The 10,845-nt window shown below is 42.2% G+C and overlaps 1 protein-coding gene across 1 annotated transcript in view; it reads left to right on the forward strand.

Annotated features, from left to right (window-relative positions):
* The window catches only part of LOC108802781 (gamma-glutamyltranspeptidase 1-like), a gene marked incomplete at its 3' end in the record, with an annotated part of 64,715 nt that overhangs the window by 49,979 nt on the left and 3,891 nt on the right, over nt 1-10,845 (forward strand). The window contains exons 4-5 of the mRNA XM_018574638.1: nt 2,020-2,109; nt 8,521-8,713. Coding sequence (XP_018430140.1) covers nt 2,020-2,109; nt 8,521-8,713 — 283 coding nt within the window. The remainder of the gene's footprint in view (nt 1-2,019; nt 2,110-8,520; nt 8,714-10,845) is intronic.

Raw genomic sequence — 10,845 nt, forward strand, 5'->3', positions numbered from 1 at the left:
CCGTATTCATTCCAGCTACCAGGACACAGAACCTAGCAGTAGCAGTAGCTGATGCTTACAACCTTGGTTGCTCTTTGGTCCTAATCTAGGTTGGGGATCCTTCTTGGCGAGTGTTGTCTTCCTGTCTCTGTGCAAGTAGCACCAGAAATGACTGGCCTGAATCATCATTTTAAGTGCATAAAAAAAAAAGTGAGAATAATAATTACATTTAAGTTATTTCTGATAAATAAATACTTTTTTAATGGTTTTATATTAGGGCTGTGCAAATTAACGATTAATTTCTCGATTAATCGTTAATCTTTTTGATCGATTAAAAATGTTTTGATTGCTAATGAAAACACTCTCCGCCGGCTTCCGAGTCCCGTCGGAGATCCGGTGACATCACGGACATCGACGTCACCCCAAGTGGCTCCGTCGGCTAACGAAGGGAAGGGGGGAGGAGTCCGGTGACATCGATGTCCGTGACGTCACCGGACTCCTCCCCTCTTCCCTTCGTTAGTCGACGGAGCCACTTGGGCCGGTGAATTTGCCCAAGAAACTTTCTGCACGAGCGCCAGCCGAGGCATTGGCCTATACACATACAGCACAGCAATGAAGTAATAAAATGAACTAGGATCACACTAATCCAGCACGTTATTATTCTGAGTTGCCCCACTCAAGCGGCGGCCATATTGAGTGGGGCATGTGAGATTAATAACGTGCTGAATTAGTGTGATCCTAGTTCATTTTATTACTTCATTGTTGTGCTTTATGTGTATAGGCCAATGTAGTTGGATCTGTATGTGCGTTATAATTAATCGAAATGAATCGATTAATCGATTTAAAAACATTTTGATTAATCGAACACGAAAATCTTAATCAGTAACAGCCTTATTTTATATTATTGTACAAAACGACACTGCACTGCGATTTTAAACATAAACCCCTTATGTGTGACCTCTCCAGTATAATATATGACAACCGTTATTAGAAATATTGTATACAAACTGAAGAGAAATTCTGACATACAGTATATGACTATGACAGTTCCTCAATGCAAAAAACATAAATAATAATATCCAAAAATCATTGTGATTGTTTCCAATTAAAAATAGCTCAGTGTTATAGAAATAACTTTGTGCTCTTCATCTTTAAACCGTGATAGAAAACTTCTAAAGTGCGCACTCACCGGCAGCTTTATGTGCTGACCAGTAATGGGTTAATTAATCCACTCCTTCATACGTGATTTCACCGTGCTTTTATATTATTCTTATAGTAAAATAAGAGACGTAGCCCTTTGACAAAAATATTCCTAACTACTAGTTTGCCATCATGTGAACTCCTTCTCCTCATGTTGACATGTATCGTTGCCTGTCTAAGGGAACGACACTGTTTTTCCCCATTTGTCTAGAAATAAAAAATTTCCACTAGAAATATGAAAAATACATATTAAAGAGCATTGAGAGCTGGGTCTAAATATCACTGGGTTAGATCATTCCATTTTCTGTATAACAACTGAGAAAAAAGATGCACAGAATTAGGGATGTTCAGATACCAGTGCCAATACTTCGCATTTTCACGAGAACTACCAGGGTTGCAGCGGTTGCAGCTGGGACCGGGCCCTTGCGCTCCACCACGGTCCTGAAATCATTAGTCTGTATTGTTTTAGAAAAACTGTCACATGACAATAAACAAAAATGTATCATTACTTGTATCTGTGAGGACTTGGACAAGTATCAGATCAGTACTTGGTCTGGAAAAATTGTATCGGTGCATCCCTTATATATATTTATTAAAACATATATATACATTAAAACAAGGATGCACAAATCCCAGGAGCTCCTTATGCTGCTTACAAATGACAGCTGCCTCCTAACTTTTGAATTTTTCTCTAGTCTAGTCCTGGAGCTGGAAAGGTATCTGTACATGTATGTCTACCAAGTATGGTACTTGGTATCTGAACATCCCTACACAGAATGCTATTCATATCCAACATGAAATGACCAGTGAAGGTGATCATAGTACATTTGTTTCTTACAGGAAAAGCTGAAATAATAAATGCTCGAGAGACAGCACCATCGAATGCCAGTGAGGGGATGTTTGGGAATAGCACTGTGCTGTCACAAAAAGGTGAGAATGAATTAATCATCCAAGGCACGGTGGTACACAGCCCTGTGCAGACTAACTATACTGTAATACAGAATCCTTATTGCTGAATACAACCCGGTATGACTGAGGAAGAATACTCCCCATTCCATTTTTGATCAGCAACAGATAGTTAATGACCATTTTCCTAGGGGAGATAGAGCTGAATTCTAAAGCACTCAAATGCCAGCATACTTCATGCAAGTGCCACTTTTTCCCTTTGAGTGCCAAATACAATCTTGATGACAAAATGAATGTTCTCTATGAGATGTACCCAGTTTTACCTACTCAAACTTAGTCATTGGTGTAATAACATTTGCCAAGGATTAATAATAAATGGGATATTTAAATCCTTTTCAGTACAAGCATATTATTATGCTTATTTGATTCTAAAATAAGCTTTCAGCTGTCACAGTAAAATAGTTAATGTGTTCTTTGTATCTAAGTCACACATGCTCTGTTCTAGTCCTTGGGCATATAAAATGGAAAATAAAAACCAATGGGCTCACAATACTTGCTAGTGTGATAAAAATGCTAACATCCAACATCCTTTGGCACTTTGTCCTCACTATGGAGAATAATCTGGATCACATTGCAGACAAGATATCATGTGCCAACATACATTTCATGGCATGCATGTGTTTATTTACAATGCAGAACAGGGAAACCAAAACTGGTACTGTCTGCTTATGTGAGATTTCATTCAGAGAGATAAAAGGTAGTGATCACTAAAGCTGGCCATTCACTGATCATTTTTTCTCCTTCAGTCTGTGGATTGAGGAATCCCCCCTGCCAAGCTATTGTATTTTGACAACAGTATGCCGCTGTTAGAATATCTGAACTCTGAAAGCAGCCGATTGGCTATGGTCGTTGTTTGTCTGAGAATTTTTGTACTGGCTCCTGCAACAAAAGTTGAAAAATCTACTTTTTTCTCACAGAGAGGTACCATCCGGGGCCACACACTGCTCAGATTTCAGCTCATCGTTCGAGCAACAAGTCTCATTTCTTGTGTCGGACCCCTTGTATTGCCTACGACCTCCTGTGCTTGTAAGCAGATCCCTGCTTTGAGCTGATTCTACTGTGACTGCGATCTCGCTTTTGGTTATCCCCTCTTTGCTTGAGATATCCCTGGTGTTTATTTGCCCTTTGCTTGTTTCTTGTGTTCCCATTCTTTGTGGTTCCTGTTTGTTCCTGAGTTTCTGCTGGTCTCCTACCTTGTTGTACATTTTTCCTCCTCCTTCTCTGTGCCTGTACTTAGCACCATCCCCTTTGCACAAACGCCTGTGTGGCCTAGTCTCTGTCCTATACACGTTCACTATGTGTGCTGTGATTCTTTGTGCTCACTCTGAGATCCCGCTGTCCTGCTAGTGGATTGTTTAATCTCCTTCAGTGAGTGCTTTGACCTGTGCTTACCTGTGTGTCTGTTCTCTTGTGTGGCTGCTTGTTCCACACAGCCCCACTGTTTGGTGAATCCCGGATAGCCGTGTTGTTGCTGCCTCCTATCACTCTATTGTTTGGCCTTCTTCCCTTGTGACTCTCAGGGGTTGATTTACTAAGCACATAAACACGCCATGAACACGCCATGCAAAAACACGCCGACTGTGCGCGCATGCGCGCAAATCCAGTACCGCTGTCAGTGTATAGGCTTCACCCCTGCCTGCTGTTGTATCCAGTACCTTGGTGCTGCAACCAACCTTCAGAGTCTGTGTGGGTGCGCTAGACGGCTGCAACCTTGAAGGTGTACAGCAGCCAATCATCCTCACCATTAGAGGCTCTGTGGAAGACCTGGCCCTTCTTAGATCCTGCACCTCTAGTGTGTCCCTGAAAACGCACAGACACTTAGTCCCCAAGCTTCCTGTGACCATCATTCCCGGCGTTACCCCAGCCAGGGACCTTAACCCGCTCCGCACCGGAACTCACGTCCCCCATTCCCCCGGAGCTCACGTACCCCAGTGCCCCGGTCCCCTGATCATGACAACTTAGTTACATAGTTGGGTTAGAAGATGACACCCATGCGTTGAGTTCAACCAAAAAGATAGAAATAAATAAATTAAAAACTTGTATCCTCGTTCCTTCCTTTTCCCCCAAGGCAACCGGAAAGGTCGCTGAAATCCACAGGCTCCTCACAGTCCACAATCATAAAGGTGATGTGAACAAGAGAATGAAAGTAAAGCACTCCTCAAGATATTTATTAGGGTTGCACAGATACCAAGTACAGTATTCGGTACGAGTACATGTACCGATACTTTTGAGCTCCAAGACTACACTAGAGAAAAATTCAAAAATTAGGAGGCAGCTGTCATTTGTAAGGAGCACACGGAGCTCCTGGGATTTGTACATCTGTTTTAATGTACGAATTTGTTTTTATAAATATAAATAAGCTCAGTCACCTAACTCCCACAGCGTATGTTGCTTTTTATCCCATGCTTCTGTATACAGTAGAAACTGAGATACAAACATTGACAGCTCACTCCTTTTCTGTGTAGTAATTTTTATTGAGAATGAAGACACAAATACAAAAATGCAGAGATACTTATAAATGGAAATGAGATAAGAACAAAGTAAGTAACAGTCAGTAATCCAGTGAGATAATATGAAGACATATATGAATATGCATGTACATGAAAAAATGATTTAAAAAAGTACATATCCAGGTATCAAAAAAAATTATATAATATAATATGGTAACAGACCATCACAGATAAATATAACAGTGATCCAGGAGATTAGGTGGTAGTTTGCGGTTACTGGATCAACAAATATAAAATAAAAGCACAAAACGGGGAATGACTAGAACAGAAGTAAGGGGAAAGAAAAAGGAGAAAAAAGGCAAGAAAGGGAGAAAAGCAGATGGTGGAAAGAGAGGAGGGAGTGAAGGGAGGAAAAAGAAATAGAAAGGAAATAGAACGCCCTTAAAGGAGGGAGAAGTCTAGGTGGCCAGTAGGTATAATGGGTTGTAACATTTTTTTAAAGGACTAAGTGACTGACGTCAACATTGGGGGGAAGAGAACGTTGAATTCATGGGGCTCAAACTTTCTTGAATTTTGGCATTGTATGAAAAAATTTGTCCGACAGTTTCTCATTAGCAAAGGTGTCATGTAGCCGAGACATAACCTTGGAAAATCGCAAAGAAGGGGAAAGCCGGGCCCTAGCTATAGTCTGCTTTGATCCCATTAGGATGTGAGTGATAAGTTTAAATTGGTGCTTGGAAACATTATCAGGTTGTAGATTGAGAAAAGCTACGCTAGGGCAAAATGGTATGGACTTAGGTATAAGGGAGCGAATCAAAGACCATACACCAAAACACTTGTGCTTTGGGCAGGACCACCAAATATGAAGCATGGATCCTTAAGAGAGGCACCCACAAAAGCAATTTGGAGAGGTGTCTGGAAACATGCTCACCAATCTAATGGGGACATAGTACCATCGAAGTAAAATCTTGTAGTTGATTTCCACCTGTAACGCATGTACCAGGGTACTTAGTCTTTACCTGGTATGAACCACAGCTGCAGATAGCCACTACTTCCTGTCCATCTCTTAGCTTCAAGGAACTATATGCAGTCGGCTAATCAGGAGGATCTCAGAAGTACACAATGTAAACGCATTTGGGTATGTAATGAGATTATGCAAGTCCTGGGTAAGAATAAACAATCTGTATTACTTCATACAGAGTTGTGGAATTATCAAGCAACAGTCCTTTTAGTGTATAGCAAGTGGTATTGCATCATACCCCTCACATGAGAGGGTTAGCACCCAGACTCAGCGAGTAACAGTCTGTATTGCATCATACAGGAGATTAAGTTCTTGGTTTATAGCACACAGTATAACCCTGGGAACAGGGCAACTAGTAACCCCTCGCCAGAGATGTAACAGAATATAGTGGATCAATAGCAACAAGCAACTTAATAGCTGAAGGAATACTTGCGGTTAGCTGCTCTGGAGAGGGTGGACGTGTTCCATAGATGAGAGTGGAGGAATCCGCTGAAGTGGGTCCAGGAGGATGAGGATTGCTGGGTTGTGTTGCAATCTGAGAAGCAGAGTAATGGTGGTTGCCTGTGCTGGCAGGTTGAGTGAGCTGAGGATCAAACTCTGATCATGCAGTCCTGGTGTCTAAGGTGTTACTGTGCACTTGCAGTAAGGGAATGAGAAGGTGTTGTCTGATGAACTGCAGACTGGATGAAACAGATGGAGAGGTAAGCTGTGTGCAGGGAAATGCTCAGCGCTCATTACATTGCCTAAACACTGAGCATGTCAAAAGCTGCGGCTTTATTCAGACAGCTGGGTTGAGGGAGGAGGAGCAGCGTGACGATGCAGGAGTAGGCGGGGTTGAAGGCTGATCCCAGAGCGTGGCCAGGTAAGTCTATATCACCACCATACAAGAGCATTGAGAGAATGATCTAATATTATCCCAAATCTGGGCCCATTGATCAAGTGTCAACATTATACCTAAGTCCTGAGACCATTGTGTACAGCAGAGAGATCACCTCCTCGCATTGGGGGATTCAGCACACATCCACAAAAGAGTAAGAGAAGAGCGACTGGGAAACAAACAGACCAAAGAGGTGACATAGTGACTGTTCGGTAAATAGCAGAAGAGTTCCGAATTAGGGAGATTATTAGAATTGGAAAAGAGCACATGCCAGAGGTATCAACAAGGTTATGAATGCGATCGAGGTCTTTAGAAAGCCAAGCCATAGAAAAGGGACTGGGATTCCAAGCCAGGTGGAAAAGCTGGATTACGAAGAAAAGAGAGGAGAGGTAAATGGGGAAAATAAGGCCCCCCAGAGTATTTTACTGCATCCCAAACTCTCAGCGAGTGAGACGTGATCGGGTTACTAAGATAAAGTCTATCATTATGAGGGAGCCACAATAAATGAGAGATCGAGACGAGATCACAATCCAAAGCTTCTAGGGCAACCCAAAGTGGAGATAAAAGGAGAATGATAAGAGTCAGTAAGATGGATCCCCAGATAGGGTAAGAAACCAGAAACCCATGGGAAAGGAAAGGTAGCCTGTAAATGTTGTGATGTGGAGGAAGGAAGGGAGATATTAAGTGCCTTTTGATTCATCAAAATTTACGTTAGGACCCATAGAAAATAGATTACAAAGGGAAACAAGAGGGTTAGAGAGAAAAAGAAAGATATCATCGGCAAAGAGGTATAGTTTATGATGGTGACCTGCTAAAGGGATCCCGGTAATGCCAGGGTGATTTTGGATCAGGAGGGCTAGAGGCTCAATAGCAAGAGCAAAAAGCAGCGAGGAGAGGGGGCAACCTAGCCTCGTGTCCTGGCCTATGGCCAAAAATCTTAACACGGACCAAAAGTGGGAATGTTTTAAAAGCACGTTACATATTGCAATTGCCAAATGTATACCATTGGGTAATAAAAGTAAAAGATCAAAAACAAAACCTGTATGGTTGAATAAAACTGTAAAGCATCACATAAAGGAAAAGCGAATGGCTTTCATAAAATATAAGATAGAGGGGACGGCATTGGCGTTCCACAACTATAAAGAAAGCAATAAAAGATGCAAACTAGCAATACGGACGGCTAAAATAGAGTGCGAAAGACATATTGCCATAGATAGAGAGGATTTGAAACCCACATATTTTACAAATGCTAGGAGGGAAGAGTACAAGGCAGCCACCCAATTGCGAAAGCTGGAACCAAAGCCCCACTTATCTAAAATAAAAAGTATATAGAACCAGGAAAGAGAATCAAATGCGTTTTGAATATCTAAAGAAAGAAACATAGTAGGGATCTTACGAGTTCTAACTACATGGGTGAGGATAATCACCCTACGTATGTTATCAGGGGCTTAACGAGCTTGCATAAATCCCACTTGATCTCTATGGATCAACTGGCCTACCCAGTGTTTAGTCTATTTACGAGGATTTTAGCAAGCAATTTAACATCAATATTTAGTAGAGAAATAGGGCGATATCCAGACCAGGTTGTATTATCCGAGTCTGGTTTCGGAAGCAGCTCACTCTTTTTCATTCACAACCACTCTGTGCAAAGGAGATGACCTCTTGATTGATAGCTTTTCTTTGCTTGTCAGGATGGGGTCTGGTACCTGGTAAGATATTTCACGGGATGGTGATAGGACTTTTATTGGCCTCAAGCACAGGAGATTTATGAAATGCTGCTTGATTTAGCCTTCCCTTGATCTCTGTATAGCAATGATAGTCCATGGCATCAGTACATCTTGGCTTCCATAGAGGACAACAATTCCCTAATAACATTAATTAAATTGGGAACGCTCTTTGTCATACTATCCAGAACGTTTGCTTTATTTTAATTTTATTAAGTGACAGTATCCTTTTTTACTCTTTTCCCATTACGCCATACTTCAATCTATCTTATTTCTTACTTGTAACACTATCATATTCTACAGGTGGATTGTCCATAGCAGTACCAGGAGAGATCCGAGGATACAAGGTAGCACATGAGCGACATGGCAAGTTGCCATGGAAACGCTTGTTTGAGCCAAGCATTAAATTGGCAAAAGAAGGATTTCCAGTTGGCCTAGGCTTGTCTCAGGGCCTATCTTCTGCCAAAGATGATATTGAGTCGGACAAGTCACTATGGTAAGAAGCCGCATATGGTGAATTGCTTACAGTCCCCATTGCAAACCTCATTGTCTGCACTGCTACCTGTTTCATTATTGTTGTACTTATGATGCTGTTTTTATTTTGCATAGCTCATTACTCATGCTACTTGCCACTTATCTTTGTCTGTCATGACAAAATCTCCTGTACTCCTTTCTCCACAATAATGCCTCCCTTTAATAACCAATTAAAGTACCCTTTCATTTAGACATAACGGGGCACAGCTTAATGTGCTCAATACCTTTATTTCAGTGCTGGTATTCATTGTTTCAACCTACCCAATTCATTTGTTTATAGGTTGCTTGTTACCTTGAGATTCAGTGTTCCCAACCTTGCTATTATGCCAGCCAGGAACTCCCTAAGTCCCATATCTGCCAGTCTGAAAATACAGATATATCTCCGATCTTAAAGTGACATTAAAGTCAAAAATGTTTTTCTCTCCCCCCAATGTTAGTGTAAGCACTTACCTTAAATGATGTTTCTTAATCCGATCTTCTTTCCTGTCCTTTTCATCTGTCCCTCCAGCGCTGCGGCGGGTCTCCGATCCATCGCTGACTCCACTGGGCTTGCTGGCACTTCCTGTCCCACGGTGTGTGCATGCGGGTGCACGCGTCCATAGACTTACCTTGTGTCTCTCTCTCTCCTTGTTATAGGTGTGAGCTCTGTGGATGGCTTGGACCAATGGCAAATTGGCAAATTAGTCCAAGCTGTCCAATCAAAAAAAGAAAAAAAAACAAAAACACTGAGGCCATTGATCTCGATGCCTCAGCAGTGACCAGCAAGTGAGGGACAGGGAGGCCCCTCCCTGTCTCCTCCTTCATATAAGCTTGGGGACCGGGTCAGGGGACAGGGCTTCGGTGGGCGGGGCTTCAGCCGGGGGGCGGGACATGCTGGGGGCGAGGCTGAGGAATGCCTCACCCGAAACCAGAGGTACCGCACGTCACTGCTGCATGCAGGAAGCAGTGCTGTGCAGATGGGGTGATTGCACTCTACAGGATTATTGTCAAGATATCACTTCACGATAGATGTCATATCAGACTGTTAATAGTATTAGGGACATTTGATGCAGTGGTTTAAAGGGTATCGCAAGCCAAAATGTTTGTGCTTGTCCCACACTTTGTTTTGGTGACCATTGACACCAGGACAGAAAGTAATAGGAATCCACAGATGTACAGTTGTTACTAAAACAGGAGGCGAGGGCAATTCCTCCAATGGAGACAACTGTTCTGGTGACAACTGTCTAAGAGGGAATTTCCTTTTACTTGTTTGGGGGAAAAAGTTTGTCCTAATATCCTTTATCTTTTTTTTTTCCAAGGACAGCAGATATTCAGGCTAAACTTAGTTACACCTGTGTTCTGTTTTTTGTTGTTGCTCCATTTGCTTTTTTAAAAGCGTTGTGTACTCAGTAATTGAATCATTAAGCCTAGTTATACATGTGTAACTTGATTTTAGTTCATTTAGAAGGTTTATATTGAATACGGAGCTGTGTCTAACATCTTATTACATTTGAATATCTGGATGATAAAATAATTAAAAGTAATTAAATCCCTACAGGTAAAAACATTCACCAGAATAACAGAGCTAACCTATGAATGGCCATAGGTGGACTGTAGGATACATAGATAGTGTAACAAGGACACTCCACTGAAGACCGGAGGTGCAAGTACAATGCAGTTTATTTGCTTTCAAAACGATAGATAACACGAAATCCAACATAAATAGCTTGCTGTAGCATAACAGATAGGGGCTCACCAATCCTCGAGTTGTCACGTACACTCAAGGTGTCCCAGTCTTTTAACAAGTCTCTCTCGCAGCACTGCTGCTCCGGCCTCAATCTTTAGGGCCACTGTCTGGTTCCTCCAGACAACAGCAATAACATGCCAATCCTCTCAATATGGTTCACAGACCCGCAGCTCCCTGCTGCCCTGGCCTCCACACTGACTCCGGGGTGGAGCTCTCCTGACTCACAGGTGGGGCCCTGAACACATCCCAGCACACACTTCATGAGGGATGTAAACAGGTGCACAATCAGGTGCTGGTCACCACCAAAGCATGGACCCAGGAATGGAGATTTCTTACCACCCAGAGCTCTAAGAAATCTCCTGGCTCCA

This window comes from Nanorana parkeri, unplaced genomic scaffold (assembly GCF_000935625.1).
Source record: "Nanorana parkeri isolate BGI_ZX_2015 unplaced genomic scaffold, ASM93562v1 scaffold3113, whole genome shotgun sequence".
Lineage (NCBI taxonomy): Eukaryota > Metazoa > Chordata > Amphibia > Anura > Dicroglossidae > Nanorana > Nanorana parkeri.